At 46.7% G+C, this 26,566-nt stretch overlaps 2 protein-coding genes across 4 annotated transcripts in view; both read right to left on the bottom strand.

The window, feature by feature from the left end:
* The window catches only part of LOC143837197 (guanylate-binding protein 1-like), a 43,173-nt gene extending 20,495 nt beyond the window's left edge, over positions 1 to 22,678 (bottom strand). Inside the window, exon 1 of one of the 3 annotated variants that reach the window (XM_077336778.1) lies at positions 22,574 to 22,678. The gene's annotated coding sequence lies outside the window, so the exon portion shown is untranslated. Of the gene's footprint in view, positions 1 to 362; positions 687 to 710; positions 1,079 to 22,573 lie in introns of those variants that run through there. The other 2 variants (XM_077336775.1, XM_077336779.1) reach the window with 2 other exon arrangements.
* LOC143837198 (guanylate-binding protein 3-like) lies at positions 5,415 to 22,692 on the bottom strand. Its single transcript, XM_077336781.1, has 11 exons — positions 22,574 to 22,692; positions 20,050 to 20,250; positions 19,413 to 19,540; positions 18,213 to 18,322; positions 15,764 to 15,966; positions 14,777 to 15,019; positions 13,945 to 14,225; positions 13,569 to 13,781; positions 11,151 to 11,253; positions 10,745 to 10,938; positions 5,415 to 10,197 (listed from the first exon to the last, which is right to left on the bottom strand). The coding sequence occupies exons 2-11, from the start codon at positions 20,237 to 20,239 to the stop codon at positions 10,012 to 10,014; spliced, it is 1,851 nt and encodes a 616-aa protein (XP_077192896.1). The 5' UTR covers positions 20,240 to 20,250; positions 22,574 to 22,692; the 3' UTR covers positions 5,415 to 10,011.
* Positions 22,693 to 26,566: the final 3,874 nt, after the last annotated feature.

The following is a 26,566-nucleotide window of genomic DNA, read 5'->3' as shown; positions in this document are numbered from 1 at the left end:
GTAGGGTCGAGGGGGGGGGGTAAATTAGATTAAAGCATGCAATAGAATACATTATAACAATAAAGCAAAAGTTAATTAATCCAATTCAAGTTTAAGAATTAATAGGATAAAGGTGTCTCTTCATGTCACTAGATAGGACTGGCATCATGGGCTGTGGGTTCAAATCCCTGCATAGCAGTTTTGAAATGGGAGCCCAGACCAGCCTCATCTTAACCCAGAGCAGCATCAAGGGGAGCCCAAAACCGGCAGCCCCTTCTTGGGATTAATTTCTCCCCACAGCACTTCCCAAGAACTGCAGAGGAGCTCATGATCCTTCCACCGTTGCCCTGGGATTTAGCCCATTCCCTTCTGGCATAACCTACCTCACAGGACTGTTGTGAAGGTTAAAACGGTGGAAAGAAGACCCCCTGGACGAGACGCAGGAATTGCAGAATGCACCAATACAGAATGCATTTTAACAACATGCACACAAAATAGGCTGCTTGTTTTTTGGATGTTTTTCATTTGAACAACCTTTACTCCAACTTGAGGAGGCTCGACGGGGCTGAAGGTTCCCCCCCAACTTGGCCCAGGTCCCGATCCACGTGGGAGCGACCGGCCTGGGAGCCCAAAGAGCTGCTCACACGTTCGAAGCGGGCGGCTTTCCTCCGGTAAAGGGATCGGGTCCCTTTCTCTGCAGCTGCACGAGGAGCCACGCGTGGAGGTCTTACCTTCTCCCTGCGGGGGAAACGGGAGCGGCGGCGTCTGTCGGGTGCCTCGGTCTCCGCCGCCTGTCTGGCCGCCTCTCTCCCCCGCGCTCTCCCTCTGCCTACTTATAGCGGGCGCAATTGCGAAAGCGTGCGCTGCGCCCTCTCCTTCCCTTCCCGTTAGTCGCCGCCGTTTCCCAAAGGAGTTCCCCCCACGAGGAGGGGTTTCTTGGAAGGGCCGGAGCCGAGCCAAAGGCGGAAGGCGGGTCTGCGTGTTGGACGAATCAAGCTGGCCGGCGAGAGGGTCGCAAGGCGAAGGCGTCCCTTAGGAGGCGAAGCGAGAGCAGAAGACTCCCGCGCGGGCCTGGGGATCTCCCGGCATCATCTCCGCTCCCCCAAACGGGAAATGTCGAGGAGAAAAGGGCAAAGGACTGAAATGCTGAAAGCAAGCAGTAGTATACCAGCCGTGGTGATATAGATTATATAGATTTGTGGAACACAATTGAGAACACAAATACAGATTTGTGGAACACACTTTAGCCACACTCTGTCTATGGTTTATTTTTAGGTCAGGCAGAATGTATCTTGCTGTTGCACTATGTGTATAGTTATTTCTTTGTCTCTCAAAGTAACCTTGAGTTTGTCAAAAGCAGATAGCTCCTGAATGTAGCATCCCTCCATATAAAAGGTAAAGGTAAAGGTATCCCCTGTGCAAGCACCGAGTCATGTCTGACCCTTGGGGTGACACCCTCTAGAGTTTTCATGGCAGACTCAATACGGGGTGGTTTGCCAATGCCTTCCCCAGTCATTACCGTTTACCCCCCAGCAAGCTGGGTACTCATTTTACCGACCTCAGAAGGATGGAAGGCTGAGTCAACCTTGAGCCGGCTGCTGGGATTGAACTCCCAGCCTCATGGGCAAAGCTTTCAAACAGCATGTCACTGCCTTACCACTCTGCGCCACAAGAGGCTCTATCCCTCCATATAAAGGAATGTATTCTTTGAAACAAAGAGCGAGAAAATTGTAATAAGATATATAGCCATCCGTGATAGGTCAGATTGTACGCCCTTCGTCGTCGACCTGATTGGTCAAAGGGACAGTGAGGGAGTGAGCGTCAGGATACCTCATGATGACATCTCAAGGTCTTAAAAATGAGCTGCACCGATGCAGACTTCAGAGAATGCACCAATTAGCTTTCTCTCCATGCTTGCAAACATGTATCCTAAATAAATCCTCTTGATGCTTAGCTGTCTTTGTTGTGGTCTTGTAAATTTTACACTGCATGATCCATAACACTGGGCTTTTAACTGGGGTTGCCAACCTCCAGGTGGAGCCTGGGTATCTCCTGGCAGCATCTTCCGTGGAGGAGAAAAGCGCAAAACCCCTCCGGACCGCAAGGCTGAAGCAGGTAGTAATCGACCAGCTGTGCCCTTTGAAGCACAAGTGTCCCCACAAGGGAAGCACCGTCTCCTCTTTAGTAAAGGGGTTACAATAAGGCAGCAGAAATGCTGTCTGAAGCTGTCTGCCCATGAGGCTGGGAGTTCAATCCCAGCAGCCGGCTCAGGGTTGACTCAGCCTTCCATCCTTCCGAGGTCGGTAAAATGAGTGCCCAGCTTGCTGGGGGGTAAACGGTAATGACTGGGGAAGGCACTGGCAAACCACTCCGTATTGAGTCTGCCATGAAAACGCTGGAGGGCGTCACCCCAAGGGTCAGACATGACTCGGTGCTTGCACAGAGGATACCGTTATCGACTTTCAGCGTTCCAACAGAAGCACCATCCCCTCTGTAGCAAAGGGGTTAAAATAAGCTCAGCCGCAGTATTATCTCCTTGCACATATTTACACTTGGTAATTCTGCTCGAGACAAACAGATTAGTGGCGCCCTTGAAAAGGGTGAAGAAATGCTTGTATGAGTGTCGTAAAAGGGTGTTGTCTGAGGCAGTGGGTTCTCCTCCTTTGGAAGTTTCTAAGCAGAGGCTGGATAGCTGTCAGATAGAGGAGGACCCTCCCCAAGTAAGCCCAGCCGGAGCCATCTGCACCACCCGAAAGAGGGTACGTGGTGGGTGACAGGCTATTCCAGACCCAGAAGGTAGGGATTGCCAAGCAGTGCCACTGCAGCTTGAACAAATCAGGGGGAGGCTGGTCAGGGGCAACTCAACCCTAAACCCCATAAGGGTGCTCCTGGGGATGCATCAGAGCAGGAATGGTGGTGGGTGAGCGGCCTGTGTGTGGGCTGTAAGTGCACAGGGTGTTTCCTGGCAGAATGTCCCAAGACAACGTCCACCCTGAGAGAACTGGCTGGGGAAGCTCCTGCTCAGCCAGTGGTTTCTGCAGTACATAAGCATGGGATGGAGCCTAAGGCCCATTCCGCACGACTTAAATGTAGCAGAAGTCTTACCTTTGGTAAACATTATTAATTCAATGTTCCGCATGATGTTGCACACAATCTGCAACACTCCTGCAACAGTCCCACAAGAATTGCTTCATTGTAGCGCTTTTCAGGGAATCGGGAAAAGTGGATTCCCCCTGACAAAAACACTACACTTCTGAGCACAAGCTGCAACACATCAGCGAAAAACATGTACATTCTCAATGTAGCGGTAGAAAGAATGTCCCTCCCCCGCTCTCGCCCCCGAACTTCCGGAGAAGCGATCGCCATTTTTCCCCCCTTAGACCGGCGAAAGCAACAAACGAGCGAGGCTTCTCCAGCTAAAGTCCCTCCACAGAATTGATTAACAGTGAAACAAGGCTCCCTTCTGCAAGTGTCTTTAAAGTTCCCAAGCACAATACAGCCCCTTGTTCAACACTGCTCGTAATTTCGGCCTCAAATCGCGCCCAAGGGGGGGGGGTTTACTTGAGGAGCATGTAAACGATTAAGCACCAGCCCCTATGCCAGCAAAAAAGGTCTTTCTGAAACAATGATTGAACAAATATTTGTTGCAACTGGTGTGTTTCCATTTTTTAAAAACAGTTCTTAAAAGGAAAAGGGGCTTTTCAGGAGCGTGAACACAACAGCCCCTTGGCTGTTCCGTTTGATTGACGGCCAGGGGCGGGAAGAAGCACAGAAAAATATCGCTTCCTTTGTTGCGATTCCAGTGATACCGGAAACCTGTGGGGAATGAATAGACTGCTACCGGGACTTCAATTTTCCACTAGAATTGAAGGTATGCGGATTGATGAAATTCCACTATTAAATATAGTGTTTCTGCATATTGCAAACATTTGGCAAAATTGGTCCTTGTGCGGAATTCCCCTAAGAATCAACAGCATTCCAGAGGTCACTGGCCAAGATCCACTAGGCCCCAGCCATGGCATCCAGTACCACCACCAGCCAGGACAATTACTTAGAGTAGGACCCAAAGTTACCGCAGTCTTCAGGAAATGGGAGACCTGCTATGAAGTGCATCTGGTGGCAGGTCTCCAGACAGGGTACAGACACAATTCTGGTGAGTGATCCTATCCCCCCCATCCTAGTTCCAGTGATTGTGGGGAGCCCCCATCAAACTCAGTAGTTTCCCCCATGCTCTATACATGCAGAGTTGATGACTTGCTATTAATTGACCTAGTGTGTATATCGTCAGAATGTAAAGAAATTGATTTATATGACATTTATGTCATACTAGCAAGAAAGCCCATTGCAACTAAGAATGAAAAGGGCACTAGGACCCAGGGGACACCAGCAGGCGCAGCTCTCTCCCTTTCTATGCCTGTCCTGCAGGAGAGGCCTCCTTAGCAGTTTGGGGCAGCTCTTTCAGTGTCTGTCTCGCAGCAGGGCTATGGAGGTAATAATGGCTTATCTACGGTTTGGCAAGGCTGTCTCTGTGTGTCTCTCTCTCTCACACACGCTTGCTGAGGCGTCTGAGAGCAAAGTGGCTAGCATGCAGGGAAGGAGGGTGGGATCTTTAGGGGCAGGGCCAATCAGATTGGCCCTATTTCAACTTGGACAGCCGGACACTCTCCACCCACAAGGCTGTTTCACAAATATTAAGAGAAACAAAAATGGATGAGGATATGTAAACAATGAAAGCATGGAAGCTGGTGGAGGAAATATCATAGGTACTCTGCAGTAGTATTGATGAGGTGAAAGGGGAACAAATTAGATAGATTGTGAAATGTCAGCCTAATGTTTATAGATCTGTAAATGTAATATGTAGTCTTTTCTGATTAAGTAACCTTTACTTAAGAGCCTCTTGTGGCGCAGAGTGGTAAGGCAGCCGTCTGAAAGCTTTGCCCATGAGGCTGGGAGTTCGATCCCAGCAGCCGGCTCAAGGTTGACTCAGCCTTCCATCCTTCCAAGGTCGGTAGAATGAGTACCCAGGTTGCTGGGGGGTAAACGGTAATGACTGGGGAAGGCACTGGCAAACCACCCCGTATTGAGTCTGCCATGAAAACGCTGGAGGGCGTCACCCCAAGGGTCAGACATGACTCAGTGCTTGCACAGGGGATACCTTTACCTTTACCTTTAACCTTTACTTAAGAGCTAAATATGTATGCCCTCTGCCCTGCTGTGTTGAAGCCTTTGCAAATTTTAAAAAACTCTCTCTCTTCAGTTGTTATTTCTGAAGGGTGACTCAATTTAGTCTAAAGGGGTGACCCTCAAGACACTTCCTAAACTTCTCCCCTTGCTTCTGCATTGAATTAACACTCATCCAATGGTACAGCTTAACAGAAGGCAGAATAGGAACTCTGTCATTTCCCCAGCATGGATTAACTTTACACACAATCAGATTTAGTCCACGATTACTTGGAAGTCCACGTTTATTACTTGCTTACTTATTATCACAGCACTACAGCTTTAATATTTAAAAAACACCCTCTTTCTCACACCAAATCCATTTTCAACATATCCCAACTGAAAGCCTCATCAGGAGGCAGGCCTTGTTTAGTTTATTGCTGAGGGAAGATCCCAATTCGTGCTGCCTTTTCTCTTTTTTGAGGGGGAGTCCTCAGTGGCAGGCTGTGGACTGGCACCTGGATGGGGGATCACCTGAGAACACTGCAGGGGAAGGAAATGGCCATCCACCTGTTTCTTGCTTGCTTTAAAAGCATCTTGTTGGGTTCGCCATTGCAATTCGGTGGCACATTTCCACTGGCCCAAGATCTCAGCTTTATTTTGGCTTCCACAGCACTCTCCCTTAAATTTCTTACACCTTTGACATATTCTGGTCATACCTTTTCTGTACCTGCAACCTGTATGCTACATGTGGCTTGACCATTCGTTGTAATTGGTTATGGACTTTGCCATTCCTTCTTCTTAAGTAAATATAATGTGTTAGTGATCCCAATGTTGTCATTTTTGCACTGCTAGTGGCTATATGTGCACCTTAATAAAAACAGAATAATTTTACAAACTTTTGTCTGTTTTTTTGAACAAGCTAAGAGGAAACTGAATGTCAAATTGTTCTGGGTGACACAGCAATGATAAGCTTGAGTCGAGCATAGAAAAGCAAGGACATAAGCCTGATTAGCAAATGTAGATTAGTTCAGCCTGAACTCTGGTGCTGGAGAAGGCTTCTGTGGGTTCCATGGACAGCAAAAGTCACAAACAAGGAAATGCTAGAATGCATAAAGCCTGATACATCACTGGAAGGCAAAATCACGAAACTCCGGCTCACTTGCTTTGGCCATATCACGCAATCCAACACAATGGAGACAGCAATTATGCTAGGACTGGTCAGTGGGAAAAGGGAACCAGGCCCACAAAGAACACAGTCGTGAGAGATGATCAAAATGGCCAGTGTGATTCAGCTAAAAGAAACGGCGCATGATCAAAAAATGTCGCGACACTTAACCCCTGGAATCGTCAAGATGTGGACGCAACTCAATGGCTAACTAACATCATCACCAAAAACAATGCATTACCAGTAACACTGCAATAGGGTGCCATGATTGACTCCAGAGCTTTCTGAGGGATGGCCCAGCCTGTTGGCCAACAGCAGCAACAAACAATGTGCACTCTTGTTTGCCTTCCCCATTTCTGCCCTGGTTCAGCAGCATTCTTTCCCAGCAGCAGTGCCCAGCGGGAAAGAACTCCCGGAAGGGCACTGGCATAACTCACAGGCATCGTGCAGAGGTGGTGCACAACCAAAATGGCGCCTAGTCTAACCCCGTCCAGGAAGTTAGATTCAAGTGGGGGTTCATGTTGGGCTGAAGCAGCAAAACAACTTTTGAGGCCAGTGGCACCTTCACTGTAGCTAAAGAGGTGTATGTGTACTCAAAAGCTCATACCTGGAATAAACCTGTTGGTCTTAACGGTGCTAGTGGCCTGAAACTTTTTTCTGGAGAACCTCTTGTAGGATTGTTACAAGAATGTCTTCTTGAAGCTGCTTCCTGCCTCCTTCACCATTTGGCTTTTTAAACAGCGCTTGATTGAAAAGCAGACAAAACCAACCACTCACAATCTGTCCCCTCTTGTTCCACGGCAGAGCTTTCCTGACACTTCCCCTACAGCAGTTTGAGCACTCAAAATAGAAACAAATGTAAGAACTGGCCAAGTAAGAACTGGCCAGGTATTGCAGGGCTTGCAGAGCAGTGAATGCTGAGGGCTCTTAGCTGGGAAGTCCAAATTTCTCGGATATTTCTAAGAGGAGCCCCAGCCGCTCTGCATGGGAAGAACGTAAGAGCAGGACCGGCATCAGCATACCCTAAGAAGGGGCAGTGGGACCCACTGCTGCTGACCTCCCCATGGAAAGGGGAGGGAAGGGGTAGGAAGGGGAGCGGCCTTGGGTGAGCGTGTCCACAGCTCTGCTTCCCAACCATATTCTGCACAATTGGGCCATTTTTGGGGTTTCTCGAAGCACAAAGAATGTCTCAGGGGTTTCTCAACAGTGAAGAAGCTGAGAAAGGCTGCCATAACCAATAACACTGAATTAATAATACTCTGTGAATACTGAAAAATACTCTGTGAATACTGTTTTAAAAAACCAACTAAGCCAAGCAAAGCTTGAACAAACTGCAATCTAGTCTGCCTAGAGGGGTAGCTTTGTCTTGGCTGTGGCAATTTAGCACCATAGTAATTGTGATTACAGAAGAGCTGGCTACAATCAAAACCTCACTGCTTCTTGGAAACAACAGCCAGGTGCGAGTTCTGCATTCTCTTCAACTAGGCACTACTGCCATGCAAACTACCTTGAAGCGAACCATAATTAAACCAAGGTGATGGTTTGTAGAAAGAGGCCAAAATCTCACATTTGGAGAATAAACGGGACCCTGATAGAACAAGTAAAACACTACAGATATCTGGGAGTTATAATTCAGGCCACACAAACTAGAACTGCACGTATAAATTATATCTCATCAAACACGCAGAAAAGCTCAAGTGCAATTCAGACATTTTTCTGGCAAAAAGATGGAAGATGCATACGAGCGGCCATAAACATCTTCAAGGCCCATGGACAACTGACTTTTGGGGGCCCAATAAGCATCTCTGGTAACCTGTCTAACTTACAGAAGGTCCAGTCTAAATTTTTGAGAACTGTTCTCCAATTGTCAAATAACATTTCCAATATCGCAATTAGGATAACTGGAATGGTTAATGTTCATACTAGGCTCTGGGTGGCAACCTTTATGTTTTGGCTAAAACTGATATTTCAGCAGAGGGGTCTTATTAGCCTCCTACTGACAGATTCATTTGTTGTGCCCTGGTTAAATGCACGGTTAGAGAAGCTGGGCTCCTATGGTCTGTCCTATCAACTTGTTCTGAGCCTGGGACATGACAAGGCGAAAGAATTAATAAGGAGCAGGGTAATAGATGTAGAAAGACAGCACGATATTAATAAGATCTTGGACCCACTTTTATGGAAAAGACCTTCTTAACAAGACTGTCCTGATGCCATATCTAACTGATCTTCTAAATTCTGAACAAAGAAGAACTTTTACTCTTCTCCGTTATAATGCTCTTCCTTCCGCTTTTCTGGAAGGAAAGTTCAAGGGGCTACCGATAGAAGCACGTGTCTATGACGAAGATCAGACAGAGAAAGCAGAACATGTCCTATTTGAGTGTAGACTCTATCGTCACCTCCGTACAGATTCACTGGCCTCGTTGCTCGCAGAATGCCCCAGAGGTCTGAGGAAACAGTGTCAAGCTACTGCTGTAAGACACAAATAAAGATCTAACACTATTGCTAAATTTGCTTGGGCAGCTATACAAATAAGGCAGAGCTGGACCAACCCTATCCCCTAATACTTTTATATTGGATCCATATAGAATCATAGAATCATAGAGTTGGAAGGGGCCATACAGGCCATCTAGTCCAACCCCCTGCTCAACGCAGGATCAGCCCTAAGCATCCTAAAGCATCCAAGAAAAGTGTGTATCCAGCCTTTGCTTGAAGACTGCCAGTGGGGGGAGCCATATACAATTGTTCTTAGTTTTTATCCATTCATAATTGATTTTATATCTGTAATCTTATGTTTTCTACTGGCTTGTCTATGACCGTAAATAAAATTGATTGATTGAACTAGGCATGAAGCATCCCTCATTATGTTTAAGGGTCTTAAGCATTTCTATTAGTACCCAGAAGCTGACCTGATGTCTATTAGACCAGCAGTGTGAAGTCTACAACGGAATTAGCAGCCCAGCTTGTTTTTGCAACGCTAGCTTTGCTTGTCTTAATTGTACACATCACAAATTAAGGGATGCAACCAAGAGGTTAAAATGGGAAAGCGCAGGAGTACCAAACCACAGTTGGTTGCACCTGCCTATTGCGTATGCGCTAGGGCAGTGGTCCCCAACCACCGGTCCGGAGACTGGTACTGGGCCGTAGATCAGTCGGTACCAGGCCGCAGCTCCTCCTCGTCCTCCTCCCCGGCTGCTGCCTGGGTGGCTGCCCTGCCACTCTGCCGCCGGCTCACCTTTGGTGCTCTCCAGAGGCCACCATGGTTGGAGCTCCCCCTCGGCGTGGCACTGCACAGCTGCTGCTGGCAGCGCCCCCCAGCGGACGGCAGGAAGGGGCACCAGCAGGAAAGCAAGTGGAGCAGGGGCTCAGGCGGCAGCATCCCTCGGCAAAAGGCTACCCCCCCCTCGGGCCTCAGTAAAATTGTCAAGCGTTGACCGGTCCCTGGTGATAAAAAGGTTGGGGACCACTGTGCTAGGGGGCACATTTGGGTTAGCTTCTGTGTAATGTGTGAAGCAGACATAGCAATATCGGCAGCACTGATTCCATAATCTTACCACTACCCATGTTGCTGCTATTACCCTTGCTTGTCAGTGGCCTATTGATTCTCGCATTGTGGTTTTCTAAAACAAAGCAACAAGCACTGCACACATGGCAACTGAGGATCAGCCCCTCCTCCCACTTGTTTACTAATGCTTGTGACGACGATGTCACCGAACAAGTCCATTAATCAGCACTGGAAGTACCGATGAAAATATATTTGAAGCAGCATTTAGCATACTGGTGATCCAATCCTGTCTCCTGATATTTTCACTTTCTTTTCTCAGGAGAAAAATCTCCTCCTCTAGTTGAGCAGCATGATCCTGGAATCCGGCCTCCAGCAGAGCCTTTTGCTCCTATGAAGGAGAACATCATCAGGGTTAACAAGCTCACAAGCAAAAGAAATGAGATCTTTCTCACTCTGGAGCAAACAGGGTTGCCAAATCTTCCTTGGGAAATTCGCGGAGTTGACAGCTTGGCCATTTCCTATAACTGCTGTGGTTTTCTGTGCAGGCACAGGTGAAACTGCATGTCTGCAGGTCACACATGGAGAAGGGTTTCCAAGCTTTTCAGAATAAATGTCACGATTTTGGAGTGCTCCCTCCACGGCACCTGTAAGGGATCCCTTCTTGCACCCAAAGGAGCCATGTAGATGAACTGGGAGCGACACCAGCCAACCCAGTTCAGTGGGGATACGATATTATACAGCAGGGGTGACCAACCGGTGGCTCTCCAGATGTCCACGGACCACAACTTCCATAAACCCCTACCAGCACTAGCAGGGGCTCATGGGAATTGTAGTCCATGGACACCTGGACAGCCACCGTTTGGCCACCCTTGCCATAATCCACCCAAGCCTTTTGCAAAGTAAACAAACCCAAATGGGCTTGCTGTGACGCTTACCTGGAGTTTACTCTCTATCATCTTGTTCTGTTCTTCCAGCAGCTTCTCCCTGTCCTTCTCCATCTTCTCCTTCAAGTATTCAATGTTTGCCTCAAGACTTCGCTTCTGATCCTCCAACTTCTGCTCCCACTCAGCCTGCTGCTGCCTCTGGATCTCATTCTCCCGCTCTGCCGCCTCCGCCCTCGTCCTGGCACCTGGACCAGAAAGAAAAAGCCGAATTCATCCTAGGTAGTTATTACATAAGCAGCTGAGTCCCTTTGTGAGTCTGGATCAGATGTTTGATGTGTCTTGTTCCACCGCCACCAATGAGCAAGAAGAGCTTCGACCACCCCCACCCTAAAAGCAACATCTCTGATGCAGTGTCAGCAGGATCCAGCCCATCTGCACACCTGTCCCAGGCCCTTACCTTCTGCTTCCTTCTCTTTCTCTGTGAGGGCTATGTCACTTTGAAGGATGGCTTTACCCACAACCTCCTGGTCCTTGAAGAACTGCTCCACTTCAGCCTCTGCCTGAGTAGTGGAAAAGCAAATGTCAAGATGGAGATTTTGCTGCCATCTTGGGTTGTCTTGGACTTCTGTTTTTTTATGTGGGGGAAGGATGTTTAAGATTTATATGCAAATCGTTACCAGCCGGCTGGGTCTGGGAGTGGCGGTTAATAAATATGAATATAAATAAAATAAATGAACCAACAGAGTCTATGCAGAGATTCAGGCTAATCAAACATTGCTGGCTAGCTGAAATATGCCTCCTATGCTAACAAATGGAGGTTTCAAAATCAAAGGGGCTCGTGTGATATGCGATTTTTCCGTCCAAGTCATGTAAGGGCAGTGAGCTCACAATGACCACTTCAGAAGCACCAGAACTCTGGATGTTTCAAATTAAGAAGCCACAAAGGCCTGCAAATTAGATCAGAACAGTGGTTCTGGGGAAGAACAAATCATTTTCCTCACCAGGGGTGGTCAGACTGTGGCTCTCCATGCTGGCAGGGGCTCATGGGAATTGTAGCCCATGGACACCTGGCAAGCCTCAGTTTGGCCAGGCCTGAGATATACTGATGTTGGCAACATGGCTCTGGTCTTATTTTAAACCTCAGCACCTTTTCTGTCATTTTAATTTAGGGTGGCCACCCCAAAACATTTTACAAACAGGAGCTTTCTGTTAAGTTGAGGGAATCAACAAGTCAAAAAAGTGCCTACGTAAAGACTGCTATTGCACCTACTTGGAAGATGTTAATTGATGGTGCATATAAAAAAAAACACAGAATAGCAACTAAGAGCTGGAGTCTGAGGGCAGCATTCTAAGGTAGCTACTTGTAAGGGAAATTTGTAACCTCTCAGATCAAATCCATGATGTTAGCTCTGGTCCTAAATGTGCCGTATCGTCTTAGGCATGCTCTCAAGAGGATGAGGAGAAAAAGAGCTGGTTCTTATATGCTGCTTTTCTCTCCCTGAAGGAGTCTCAAAGCGGCTTACAGTCACCTTCCCTTTCCTCTCCCCACAACAGACACCCTGTGGGGTGGGTGAGGCTGAGAGAGCCCTGATATTCCTGCTTGGTCAGAACAGCTTTATCAGTGTAGTGATGAGCCCAAGGTCACCCAGCTGACTGCATGTGGAGGAAGAGCGGGGAATCAAACCCGGCTCGCCAGATTAGAAGCTGCGACTGCTAACCACTATACCAAGCTGGCTCTCTACCTCCTTCCCCAGCTATATTTTTACATATATTTTTACATATTGATTGAGTTACAGGGAAAGCAAACCCTGTAAGCTTTAATTTTCTGTTCCTACAGACAATTAACTGTGTTGTTTTGTTTCAGGCTGACATCTGTACACAACTCTTGGTTGCCCTCCAAAACGTTGGTACAGCGTAAGATGCTGCACGTGCCTGAAACACGAGACAAGAGAATGGCATGATGCCTTCAGCTAACTGAACAATGCCTATTATTAATTGGCTGGTTAGATAATGACCTAATTTGGGTGTGTTATTCTGACTGTGTAAGAATCCTGTGTGAAGGAGCATTGGGGGTATTTGACCTGGGGCCAGAACCCTGATGCCTCCTATTAATTGGATTATATCAGCTGCAACTATCACAATGGTATCTTGGAAGAAGTCTCTGGCCTGGATGTGGATAATTTGGATCCCTATCCCACAACAGGTGTAAACAAACACAGGGTTCCTAATGCAGATATCAATATGCCTGGATCACCCAGGAATTGGAGGCTAAATTAACATTATGCCTTCCAGTTTGCTGTTGCGTGGATCAATACTTGCCAGTAGGGTAATATCCTCACTTTTCTAGAAGCACAAAGTTCCCAAAAAATGCAACCACTATACACTTCGTTGCGCCTACAGTGCTCAAATGAAATTCTTCATACATTACTTAGATTTAAAAAAATGATGGTTCACGGCTAAAATTTGTGCCGCAAAACTTTAAAACTCAAGCACAACTCGGTGTTTTTAATTCAGCTGTGTTCCAACTTGATTACACAACCAACCAAATCTTCATGGGATTCTGTGCATATCCCATCCCTTATGACTCTTTCATATTGAAGCAATTTGATCCCATAGATTTATTTATTGGCATGATGATTTATAGTCCTGCTTTCTCACTGGGACTCAAGGTGGATTACACAGATCTGAGTCAACAGAATCAACCTTTGCATTTGCTTGAGCAGACAGTGGTCAGGCCATGCGCTAATCCTGAAACAAAATCTTCACTCAAAGGCTCAGTGCAAAAAATAAAATCCCAGGTGTTACCCCTTTCACGTGTGAGCCTACCAAAGTTTAAAAGAAACCCAACACACTCCAAGCAAATATAAATCCTCACCATGATCCCTTTCCCTGATTCCTGCTGGTATCTCTCTCTAACAGTCTTCAGATCATTGCAATAATCCTGATATCCACCCGGGCGGGAGTAGAAGGCCTTGTTGATCCTGTCCTCCAGTTCCTGAGAGAGCCGCTTCAACAGAGCCTTGCAGCGTTTGGAGGATTCCAGTTTGTTCTGACAGCAGTATGCCTCCTTCTTCTCATCTAGGACTTGCTGGCAAAGGGGGGGAATAATTTAGAAATGACTATATGTGTTTTGAGGTCAGGAGAACAAACCGTATGCGTGTAGTGTTTGTTCGGCACAGTTCAAACTGCAAGAGGTGGACTTTCTCAGAAAGCTTTCTTAGCTGGAGGTGAAAGCTCAAGAGACATCTTACCATCAGCTCAGCCTGGAACTGCTGCTGGTCATCCTTGAAGGCATGGGCCATAAAGACTTGAAGGGCCTCGTCCTCACATTTTGCATGGATCCCCAAGAGCTCCTGCAGAGTCTCTGGGGGCAGCTTCAACTTCTGGTCCATCAGCTCCACGTAGCGGCCGGTGGCTTCATCCACGGCAGCTGAATTCTCCATTTGAGCCAGAGCTAACACTGTGTTCTCCATGCAGGGCACGTCCCCATTGTGGATCATGTCCACGTAGGTCTCCACCAAGTTTGCTAGCACTGCCACGAAGACAAATAGAGATGGTTGTGATGTGACCCATATAGGGGTAAATTTAGCTGCTTTAGGTTTGTTAGATTTTTAGGCCTCCCTCACAGCAAGCTGGCTCAGGGCAGTGTACACAGATATAAAATATACAATAGCAATAATACAATTTAAATAAACAATAACAAGCTAAAACCAGCAATTATTATGTATTATGATCCTCCCAGAAATTCAAGATGATTTGGGAGTGATCAATGTGAAATAGATGGACCAATGAATGGGTGGAGCTGTAAACAGGGAGGCAGAGAGATGTTAACTTTGGCCACAACCAAAAGCCTGGCGGAAGAGCTCCGTCTTATAGGCCCTGTGGATAGTTGTTCACAGGACCAGACAGGAAGTATAAAACCTCCCTAGGAAAAGAGAGTAGAATAGGCCTCAATATTTGGGGGACAAGCAGGTGACCTCTGGGTCATTCATGAAGAACTGGGTTGTGGTGGGATCTAAGAAACACATAATACATATTTCGAGAGGGGGTGGGACAGAGAACCACTGAGCTACAAGGACTTACATCGCCCATTGACAACGTGCCCTCCTGGGATGGTCTTTGGATTCGATGTCTTATAGACGTGGTGGCAGAACTGCCTCACTTGCTGCACAAATTCGGCTTCCAGTTCACTCTCCTCCATCTCCTCCAGCCGATGTAGGTTCTTTCGATTGGTGGGGCGGTCAAAGGTGAAGCATTTTCGAGTGGGGAAGAAAAGTCGGATGCATTCGCAGGGCCGGTTGAACGCCTGATCCTCACGGGAATTACCTAGGAATAAGAGAGAGATTGATACCTGGAGATGGGAGTGCAAATACCTGGAGTGCAAAGACACTGGGACTGGTTTTTGGCAAGAAGGGATGCAACTGATAATGGCATTGCCAATTTCATTAGAGAAAGAACGGTAGATAACTTTTGCCCTCTCCACTGAGAGCAGCAGAAATATTTCAAAGCAGACCAATGGGAATTTAGAGCAATGCAGGGAGAAAGCCGGAAAGCAGGACAAGCACCCCAAGAAACAAGCTTGTTTTTGAGACTCTCAAACTGCAGCAGATGCAAAGCAAGAGCGTACATGCACAGCTTGTTCCTCAACATCCCTGAGGAGATCGGATGCATTCTTTGCCTCTGAAGTGAACAGCTGGATATTCAATAGCTTCAGCTGGAATCCATCATCCGTAATTTGTTGAACTGAGCAACGCAGCACGCCTGGACAGTGTGTGTGTCTGGGGGGAAGGGTATAGGTGCTATCTCCTTGAATGGGACACCTCTCTATGTCTTAACCTGGTTTCTGCCCTCCATAGCTCATCCTCCCCCCCCCCTTGTCCTCTCACTCTCTCTACGTGGACTTCCATGAAGACCCATGCCTCTGCAGGCTTCTTTGGTGAGCTAGCCAAACTGTATGCAAGTTCCTGCTGTACCTATGTTCCCTCTTTGGTGTTCTTGGAGTTAATAAAGAGCTGAAGGTTTTCGAACTGCTGCCTCTGTGTCTACCGAACCCGCAGGCTTAATAAGTACCTTTCTTCAACTTCAAGGCATTCTCCAGGTATTCGTCCTCCGTGCAGGGCTGCCCGTTCAATTCCAGCTGCAGAGAGAAATCTCTCACAGCCCAGATGAATGTTGGGAAGAAGCGGACGTACTCGGCAGAATCTTCCAGCGCCCCCGAGTTCTCAGTAGGTGACGATTTGGATTTGATGTGCTCTGTCAGTTCCGTCACATAACTGTTGACCTGGCTCAGGAAGATGCCAAACAACCTGTGGCCATTCCTCACAGCGTTAAATGTTGCTGAAGTCATACCGTTGTGTAATGCTATTTTTTTAACATTACGCACAACGTCATACACAATCCACAGCACTCCTGCAACACTCCTGCAAAAATCGCTTCGTTGTATCGCTTTTCAGGGAATCCACAAAAGTGTTATTCCACAAAAGTGGATTCCCCCTAAAAACACCACTTGACTCCTGAGAACAACCTGCAACACATCCGAAAAAGACATGTGCATTCCCAATGTAGTGGTAACAAGAAGCTCGCTCCTGAGCTTCCGGCATCGCAATTGCCATTTTTTTTCCCCTTAAACTGGCAAAAGCAATGAATAAGCAAGGCTTTTTCGGCTGAAATCCCTCCACAAGCAATTCAGAAGTGCTTAACAGTAAAACAAAGTTCCCTTCCGCAATTGCCTTTAAAGTTTCCGAGCACAATACAGCCCCCTGTTTGACACTGCCTGTAATTTCGGCCACAAATTGCACCTATGGGGGGGGATTTTTTTTTTTTTTACTTTAAGAGCATGTACACGATTAAGCGCCAGCTCCTACGCCAGCAAAAAGGTCTTTCTGATACATTGAATGAACAAATATGCATTGCTACTGGTGGTTTCGGGTTTTTAAAAAACAGTTTTTAAAGGGAAGCACGAACACAACAGTTCATTGGCTGTTCTGTTTGACTGACGGCAAGGGGCAGGAAGAAGCGCGGAAAAATATCGCCTCCTTTGTTACGATTCCAGCGAGACCAGAAACTTGTGCGTTATGGAAACAGCGCTAGTGGGAGAGCCTTTTTTCCGATAGAAACAGCTGCTTGTGTTACCAAGACCTGCCGCTATTAATTGCAGCGCTTTTCGATAGCGCTCAGATTCAGCTACATTGGTGGTTGTGCGGAATGGTCCCTAGTTTTCATTACGGGGCGGGGGGGGGGAGACCCACCTCTTGGAAATGTGCCTCCACTTCTACCTCATAATTAGCTTTTGTTACTGGGCAAGAACTGTCCTTGGCCTTCTCTCCATAGCTGCATGTAACTGCCTGTCCAGACATGAAAGGTGATACTGCTTTTGATAGATGTGTATTTTGGGAGGGCTGAGAGAAGCTGCCCATGATCAAATTCTCTCTTTTACACTGTTATCAACATTATCAGAGCCTGACCTTCCACAGAGTCATGGTTTTCTAATGATCAGTTAACCAACCTTGGCCAGGGGAAGCTGACTCTCCTGGAAGCCATCCATTAAGATTTTTGAATATTGATATCTTGAAATGTATATAAATGTAAATCTGTCATTTCTCTTCAAGACACAAATGTTCTGCCAGGCTCATGGTTGAGGCCTAACAACCAACATCTGACCTTATAGGCCTTATAGGAAATCTGCCAGACAATGCCCGCTAGGGAGGCTTATTCCATGCTCCTTCCCCCAAAATCTCAAGATAGGAATTTTTTGGGCAATATTGGAGTTTATATCAGAACTTTTAAATAAATTGGAATGTATATTGTATTTTAGAATGATGTGATTTTATTTAGGTCGTAACCCACCCTGGGTCTGCTGAAAGGTGGCTGAATAAAAGATTAAATAATAAATAAACACATCCCATAAGAATAAAAGAGAAACTGCAACTCTGTGGATTACAAAAGCTTGTAAGAGGCTGTAAGAGAAACTGCACATACTTTCCAAATCAAAGCAAAACACAAACCAACTCTCTTTTCTTCTTAAGCAAAAAAATATGTCCCTTCCCTCATTCTATTGACCGTGTCCCCAAGCCAGGCTTCCTCAATCAGTGTCTCGTGAAACCCTGCGGTTTCTTGATAGCCCTGGAAGGGGTTCCTGAATGGGAGAAAGTTAATTTGTATTTATATATATATTTAAAATTTGCTAAACATTTATCAGGTGATATGACCATTTGTTGTCAACCTGCACTCTCCCCCTCCCAAAATGGCCAATGCTGGGCCTGGAGGGGGTGGGAAGGGGAGGGACGCTGGGTGGGCGTGTCCACAGCTCTGCTTCCCTACCATATCCTGCACGATTGCACCACTTCTGGGGTTTCTGGAAGCTTGAAGAATGTTTCAGGGGTTTTTCACCAGTAAAAAAGTTGAGAAATGCTGCCCTACACAATCAAACAGCAGGGCCTCTGGTGGCCTACGTCTAATGCTAAACCAGGAAGCAAAACCATAAGAAGATCTGCTTGCAGCTGTGCATTCAGAAGGATACTGCAGCTGGTCCATGGCATGCTGGTCGATGGTGCCGATGCTGTTGTAGACCAGAGTACTGCTGAGGAGGACGGCCAGAACAAAGATCCAGGAGTCATTCTGCGGATCACGCTGCGAACAGAAGAGCAGAGAACGGCGGAGTTCAGACTCAGTTTCTACCTCCCAATGTACCAGACCTTTGTAAAGCGTGGGTTCAGATGTCCAATTTAGCCAACCTTTAGGCAGCCTCTGCTCTTTCCTAATTGAATTTGACTTTTGTGTTTCATCCTACAGGAGGAAGAACTCCTTCCCCAAAGCACTGCAACTGGATAAATCCATGTGGAAGATCCCTGTGCCACTGATCGGCAGGAAAGCTGGAAGACCACCGCTGGTTATGCAGCCGTAAACAGCCTGTGACTATGAATTCTATTTTTAAAGGGAGACAGCGTAGTGTAGTGGCTAAGAGTGGCAGCTTCTAACCTGTCGATCCAGGTTTGATTCCCTGCTCCTCCACATGCAACCAGCTGGGTGACCTTGGGCCATTCACAGTCCCTATAGAGCTGTTCTCACACAGCAGTCCTGACAGAGCTCTCTCAGCCCCACCTCCCTCACAGGGTGCCTGCTGTGGGGACAGGAAGGGAAAGCAACTGTAAGCCACTTTGAGACTCCTTCAGGCAGTGCCAAGTGGGGTGAAAAAACCAACTCTTCTTCTTCTAAAGCCTCCCAAAGCTCACCTTGATTTGACGGAACAGAACTACCCTTGCAGGTTATGCAAGAAGGTTATGCAACAGCCACAGTTATGTCAGTGTTTAATGCCTTCTGGTTCCTTGCACAGCCTCTGTTTTACCTTGTAGCTATGTGGAGTTTTTGTCACGTTACTTGCATTTTGAAGCAGTGTTTGAGAATGTGCCTGGCTGTGGTGGTTCTTACACATCACCCCAACTCAGTTCTCTGCAGTCCCTTCTCTGCTTCAAACTAAGTTCTGAATCATAAAAGTGTATGCGTTCTTTTGTGTCCTTTAAGGTGCCCACTGGCCTCCTATTATGGCCTCTTACAGGTAGGGGTCATAGGCTGCCAAGCCTGTTCCATAGAGAAACACATCTGGGATTCATGGCAGTCAGCTGGAAACTTAGGAGCACCAGCTTCTTTGGGAATGTTGTGCTTTCAATAACAAAAGTTCAACAGGTGCAGCATCCTGCCCATCCAGAGATGTCCAAATCACCTTTTCCACATCACCAAGTCCCTCTGTATCCAGAAGCACCAGGGTCTGGTCCGGTCTGCCAGGGTGGGGAACACACCACATCCAGATTCCCTTGGTGTTGGCTTGCACCGTGGAGCCCAGAGGGAAACCTGTGCATGAAAATATTGACACTTTATGGGCAAAGAAACAGGTGCAAATGATTGGGCCAAGGTAGCCTCTCCTTCAGCAGGCCAGAAAGTGAAATTCCAAAGGTGTTTCTTCCTCTTGGAAGGGGATGTAGTTATATATTTGCTATGGATCTGCTTAAGGCACAAAAAAGATTGTTTTATATTTTGTGGGCTTTTAAGATACAGAAGGACCAAATTACATACTGATTAGAGCCAGTACCCCAAGTGATATTTAGTGCAGCCTTTCTCAACTTTCGTACCATTGAGAAAGCCCTGAAACATTCTTCAGACTTCAAGAAACCCCAGAACTGGCCCTTTCATGCAGAATATGGTCAGGAAGCACAGCTGTGGACCCAAGACCGGTCCCCTTCCCACCCCCTCCAGGCTTGGCATTGGCCATTTTGGGAAAGTCCCAATAAATATTGAATTTTCTCCCATCCTCCCCCGATGCAGCCCTGAGTTGAATGAACAGACGTCCCTCTTTCTCTCACCTGACTTCTTGCCAGCTAGCTTGTTCATGAGGTAGGACTTGCCCGTTCGGTACAGCCCCACAATGGCCACCACCACCACCGGCTGGTGGATTCCCGAGAGCAGCTGAAGGGCTTCCGGATGGACAAAAAACTTCTTGTCCCTGTTCTCGATAAGGCACACAGGATTCGGCATGTGGATTTTGGAGGCCATAGCTGGATGACCTGTCATCAGGGCAGGAGAAAAGAGGAACAGCAGCCCTTACCAAGCGGGTACGTTTCACATGCCTGTCTTCTGAAGTAGAACCCTGGAGATGCTCCGGTTTTGCAACTGCAGAACAGTTTTACTATTAGCTTATCACAGTCTTCTGAAGAAAACATCAATGATTAAAGAATAGGAGAGCAAGTAGCTACCAGCCACAAGGGTCAGGAACCAGGAATCAGCAAGCACCTTTAGGAATCCAGGAAATTAAATACCAAGTGGAATGTTTTATGTATTTATGCATTTAAGGAGTTTCAGCCTTCACGGGACACTCTTTGCACACTGATTATTGGGAGATCCTGCTAGGCAACAGCAGCTGAGTAACTTTTTGCTTTCCTCTCTGCATATAGCTATGTAAGGCCTCCTTGAGGGTCAACTTGTTGTAGTGGTTAGGAGTGCAGACTTCTAATCTGGCGAGCTGGGTTTGATTCCACGCTCCTTCTCCACATGCATCCAGCTGGGTAACCCTGGGCTTGCCAGAGCACTGATAAAGCTGTTCTGACTGAGCAATAAGATCAGGTCTCCCTCAGCCTCACCTCCCTCAAAGGGTGTCTGCTGTTGGGAGAGGAAGGGGAAGCAATTTTGAGACCCCTTCGGGTAGAGAAAAGCGGCATATAAGAACCAACTACTCCTCTTCCTCTTCTTCTTGGGGTGCCCACATGTGTTAGCCCGAAAGCTGTTTTTCTTAAATAAATAGTATGCCACAGAACTCCCATCCATCCATCGGTCCATCCATCCACCCACCTACCCACCCATCCATCAACCCATCCATCGGTCCATTGGTCCGTCCGTCCGTCCATCCATCCAATCAGTCCCCCTCGAATTCAGGTGTAGTTCACAAAACCATAGGAGATGAACAGCTTTCTGAGGAAGAGCGCTTGCACTGGAAAGCTCACGCCTTGAATAAATCTTTGTTGGTCTTAAAGGTGCCACTGGACTTTGTTTTTGTTGTGCAACTTCAGACCAACACGGCTACCAACTTAGATCTGACACAGTTATCACCTAACCAGAATAAAAAATTACACTTAACCCATACAGTCTGCTCATTAGCTATTTAGAAATCCCATGGTATTTGCTACAAGGCCAGCTCGAATCTTTGTTGCAGCCAAAGCAAAGGTGGCAACCCTTTATGTCACAAATGGATCCGTAACAGAAAGAAAATACCTTAATTTATCATGATCAGAAGAAAATGCCCCTAGAATAATTTTATTTAGAAATTTCCTCCTTGGATCTGTGTAAAGTGGACATTCTATTAGATCAGGAGTAGTCAATCTGCAGCCCTCCAGATGTCCATGAACTACAATTCGCTGGCAGGGGGCTCCTGGGAATTGTAGTCCATGGACATCTGGAGGGCCGCAGTTTGACTACCTCTGCATTAGATAGTGTGGGAGATCTTCAACTACTACACAGATACAGAGATGTTGTAAAAGAGGAATTTGAGCACATCTCCCAGTCAGAAAAGTGCATTGACTGAAATCACAGCTTGCTTACATTTATATTAACCAGATAAACTGAAAAACCACTGGGAACGGCTTTCCTTTTCATTATTACTGCTATATTTTATTTATAATTTTTTATGTATTAATTACATTTTATACCAATACTCCCAGCACAGCCTTCCTTGGGGACTTGCTTCTGAAGACTGTCAGAAGGAGGCAGGCAGGCTGGAAACATGTTCAGTATTAATAATAATAATAATAACAACAACAACAACATTCCGTTCCCTAGTAGGTTCAGGGTGGGAGAAAGTCAGATTAAACTATTCAATATAATAGATCACAACTATAAAGCAACAGTTAATTCATCTAATTTAGGTTTTAATAAGTTAAAAGCCTTCTCTTCATGTCACTAGATAGGACTGGTACCATGGGCTGTAGGTTCAAATCCCTGCATACTAATTTTGAAACGGGAGCCCAGACGAGCATCATCTCAACCCAAAGCATCAGGGGGAGCCCAAACCTGGCAGCCTCTTCTTGTAATTAATTTTTCTCCACAGCACTTTCCAGGAACTGCAGAAGAGCTTATGATATTGCACCGTTGCCCGGGATTTAGTCCATTCCCTTCTGGCATAACCTACCTCACAGGGCTATTGTGAAGGTTCAAACGGTGGGAAGGGAACCCCCTCGACGAGACGCAGGAATTGGAGAATGCACTAATACTAAATGCATTTTAACACTCATTTGAAGCGGGCTTCGTTTCCCGGCGCCTTAAAGCGTCTCTCTTCCGGAAAAGGGATCGGGTCCCTTTCTCTGCAGCTGCACGAGGAGCCACGCGTGGAGGTCTTACCTTCTCCCTGCGGGGGAAACGGGAGCGGCAGCGTCTGTCGGGCGCCTCGGTCTCCGCCGCCTGCCTGGCCGCCTCTCTCCCGCTCGCTCTCCCTCGGCCTGCTTATAGCGGGCGCGAAAGCGAAAGCGAAAGCGACCGCTCCAAAATCTCTGCTCCATCCCTCGGCGTTAGTCGCGGCCGCTCCCCGGCAAGGAGTTCCCCCACGAGGAGGGGTTTCTTGGAAAGGCCGGAGGTGACCTTGGCCGAGCCAAAGGACGGGGGCGAGGACGGGGGCGGGGGCCGGCGAGCGGGCTGCAAGGCGAAGGCTCCCCGTAGAAGGCGAAGGGAGAGCGGGAGAGTCACGGCGGGGGCCTGGGGATTTCCTGGCCTCGTCTCCGCTCTCCCGAAGGAGGAATGTCAGCCCCTCCGGACGGCAGTGCTGAAGCAAGCGGCAATCGAGCAGCCGCGCCCTTCTAAGGCCTGAGCCGCGGCGTTGGCACAACACAAGCACCGGCCCCTCCGCAGCAAAGAGGTTAAAACGGGCTCGCCCGCAGGATTAGCCCGTTGCGCGTATTCACACTCGGTAACTCTTGAAAAGTTTTTTTTTGTGAAAGGGCGTCTTCTGAGGCGGTGGGTTCTCCTCCTTTGGAAGTTTTAAAGCAGAGGCTGGAAAGCGTCAGACAGAAATCCTGATTCTGGGAATTTAGGCAGATTGCAGTGGGTGGGCAGAAGGGATTGTGTCAGTGCTTGGCTCTTGTGGCCTTTTCTTGCATGCCCAGGGAAATGCCAATGGCCACTTTGGGGTCAGGAGGCAAGTTTCTTTCAGGCCAGACTGGCTAGGGGTTCTGGGTGGGTTTTTTTTTTGGGGGGGGAGAATCATCTGGGCATGAACTGGGGTAGCCAATAAAATCAGAGTCGAGTAACACCTTTAAGACCAACAAAGATTTATTCAAGGCGTGAGCTTTCGAGTGCAAGCACTCTTCCTCAGACTTGCTTGCACTGGAAAGCCTTGATTATATCTTTGTTGGTCTTAAAGTTTCCACTGGACTCTGATTCTGTTGTGCTACTTGACACCAACACGGCTACCCGTTTGAATCTGTTGGTAGCCAGATAGTTGTGAACTTCCTGTATTGGACCAGATGTTCCTGGTGGTTCCTTCTAATTCTATGGTTCTATGATTGACTGATTGGTCTGGGTCCCTCCTCCTGTTTATAATGTCGGAAAAGAAGAAGTGTGCAAAGGATATTTCCCACAGCCAGCTTAGCTAAACAGCCTCGCATCGAAGATCTTTTACTTTGGAAAGATATATCATAACCTTCTCCTTCAATAGCAGTCCTTACACTTTCCATTGGGACCAGCCTAGCAAACGACAGCTGAAGAAGTTTGTGAGCTAGACAAAATGCCTGAAGTGCCTTCAAATGACATGTGCCCTTTAATAGCACAGCAAGCTGATATCAGCTTCATCTACCCACGCAGAGGATGTTATGAACGGGAATCCCCTAAGTAGCAAATGGACTTTGATTTGGAATTACTTGGGGACCATTGCATACTTGTGGGAGAGACTATAGTGTCTCTTTCATCCATTGTATTGTCTCTTGTCCAAATTAGATACTTTCATCTCTAATTTTAACTCTCACCTGATGCTGCCATTTCTCCTCAGGCTTCTGAATCAGGAAAAGACTGCCCTTTGTAAGCCCAAAAAGTCAACCTTAGAAGATCCAAAAGATACAAGGCTGCCTTTCAAATAAGGGAATTGCGGGCTATGTGTGTAGCTAGCAGACATTGGAATTGAGAACGTTGGTCAAACAGATCTCAAAGTGACCATTCGCTGAGCCAGTGGCTGAGGATGGAACCTCCTTTCATCAACCTCAGAGTGTTGAATCCCTCCCAAGCTCTCGCTTTGGTTCTAGAATTTTGGTAACTTTTACTGACTCTACAATGCTACAGAGGAGGCACCCTTTTTCAACAACCATGGGCATAACTCAGTGATGAACCACCGTGTCCCTTAATTGCAGCAAATTGTTTAAAAAATAATCTCCCCTAGAAGGCCTCCTTGTTGGGAAAATCTAATTCCACCAAAGTTGTACCTGGTCCATCTCTGTGCCTGTTGGTTATGGATGACATTCAATTGATTGTAAATCCTTTTTGCTTCAGTGTTCTTTCGTAAATGCAAAAGTAACGCCTCGTTCTTCAAGGACGTGAACGTTGGCTGCTGAGTTGGGAAATCCTATTCCTTTCTCTAGCAAATCTAAACCATGCGTAAGAGCTCTTATAGATGGTGGTCCTTCCACACAAGAAAGAAGTGACGCATATTCTTTAATTACGTCCCTGCATATCTCTATGGATGCATCTAGTTTTCAGATGCTAAATCCCAAGTAATCTGTGGCTGTTTATGCATTACAAGCATCAGAACCACCAACTGGTCTTCCAACAGAACAGTTATACAGCAGACTTCCATTAACATGCCAGCATTAGGGGTGAATAACCCGGTCTCTGCAACTGATGACTGCCATATGGAAGTCTCTTTTTGGACTCTAACAAGGCTCTTGTACAACAAAAATACAGTCCAGTAGCACCTTTAAGACCAACAAAGATTTATTCAAGGCATGAGCTTTCAAGTGCAAGCACTCTTCCTCAGACTAAATAAACAACCATCATAACTGCGGAGATATAAGGCAAAAGCAGATTATGGTTGTTCATCTAGTCTGAGGAAGAGTACATGCACTCGAAAGCTCACACCTTTAATAAATCTTTGTTGGTCTTAAAGGTGCTACCGGACTCTATTTTTGTTGTGCAATTTCAGACCAACACTGCTACCCACTTGAATCTAAGGCTCTTAAACGATTGATTGAAATCAACTGTCATTGAAAATCCCCCCTCAGTGGTCAAGTTCTTGACCTGGAACATTGCTGGTTTGAAAAATGAACCTTATAATTCAGATTTTTTACAGTTTATAAAAGGATTTTAAATTTTCCTATTACAGGAAACATACTATCCAGGGGAAATACATCTAGGCTGAATCTGCATGGATCTTTTATTCCAATCCCAGGTTGATTCAGTCCCTGCCATCTCCATTGAATGTGATTTCCATTTTGATTTTGTGTGATTTAAATTTTCCCTCTGCAACAAGCATGATTGATCTGGAGTGACCCTACCTTTATCCTGCAATATCCTAGAGTGGATATAACCCTCAATATTTGAAAAATCGGAATGAGAAAGCATGAGGAGCTCTGCCTGTTCCGAATTTGCTGCTGCTGACCTCCATGGTAGAGAAGCCCTGATTGGCCAAGGCTGCCCAGGCTGTAAGCTTGTCTTAAAGGGGAAGCTCTAATTTTCCTCAGCAGAAGCTCCCAGAAGCCTTAACTTCTCATTAGAGATTTGCCTCTAGGTTTTTTTCTCCCTTCTCTGCTGTCACCAATCCTCTCCCCCCCACTTCAAGAAAAGAAAGAGGCATCCTTAAATGGCTATAAATTTTATTAATCCAAGTCATCACTCAGGTCTAACTTTTCTCCTGTCCACACAGCTAAAGGGGGCACTTACCATTTTGCCTGCCTATCATCCAATTGCTCTTCATCTTCAATTATCAAATTTAGGCTTAATCATAATTAATATTTATATATTCCCGTGTTCAGATGAAACCAACCTGACTTTACAGTCCTCTCTCTTTTAAGAATGTGGTAAACAGCTAAAGTTGAGAACCTGTGTTCAGTTTGATAACCAGATTTGGTGGAAATCATTGTCTTCTGGAAGGCTCCATCAAGCAAGCTCCCTGATTGGGTCTGGGAGACCACCTGGTGCCTGATGGTCAAACCTTGAATTAAGCTATAGGCAGAAGGGAAGCCAGGCTAACTGTATGTTCTGCCTGGGCTATCACTCAGTGTTATGTTTCATCAGCATAGTGCAGTGGTTAAGAGTGGTAGCTTCTACTCTGGCGAGCTGGATTCCCCGCCTCCATTGTAATGACACTGGGTGACAGTCAGGAAAGTTTACCAAAAAAAGGCATACAACAAACAG

Source organism: Paroedura picta, chromosome 5 (assembly GCF_049243985.1).
Source record: "Paroedura picta isolate Pp20150507F chromosome 5, Ppicta_v3.0, whole genome shotgun sequence".
Classification (NCBI taxonomy): domain Eukaryota; kingdom Metazoa; phylum Chordata; class Lepidosauria; order Squamata; family Gekkonidae; genus Paroedura; species Paroedura picta.
Note: the sequence above shows the minus strand (reverse complement) of the source record. Positions and strands in the feature narration are given on the sequence as shown.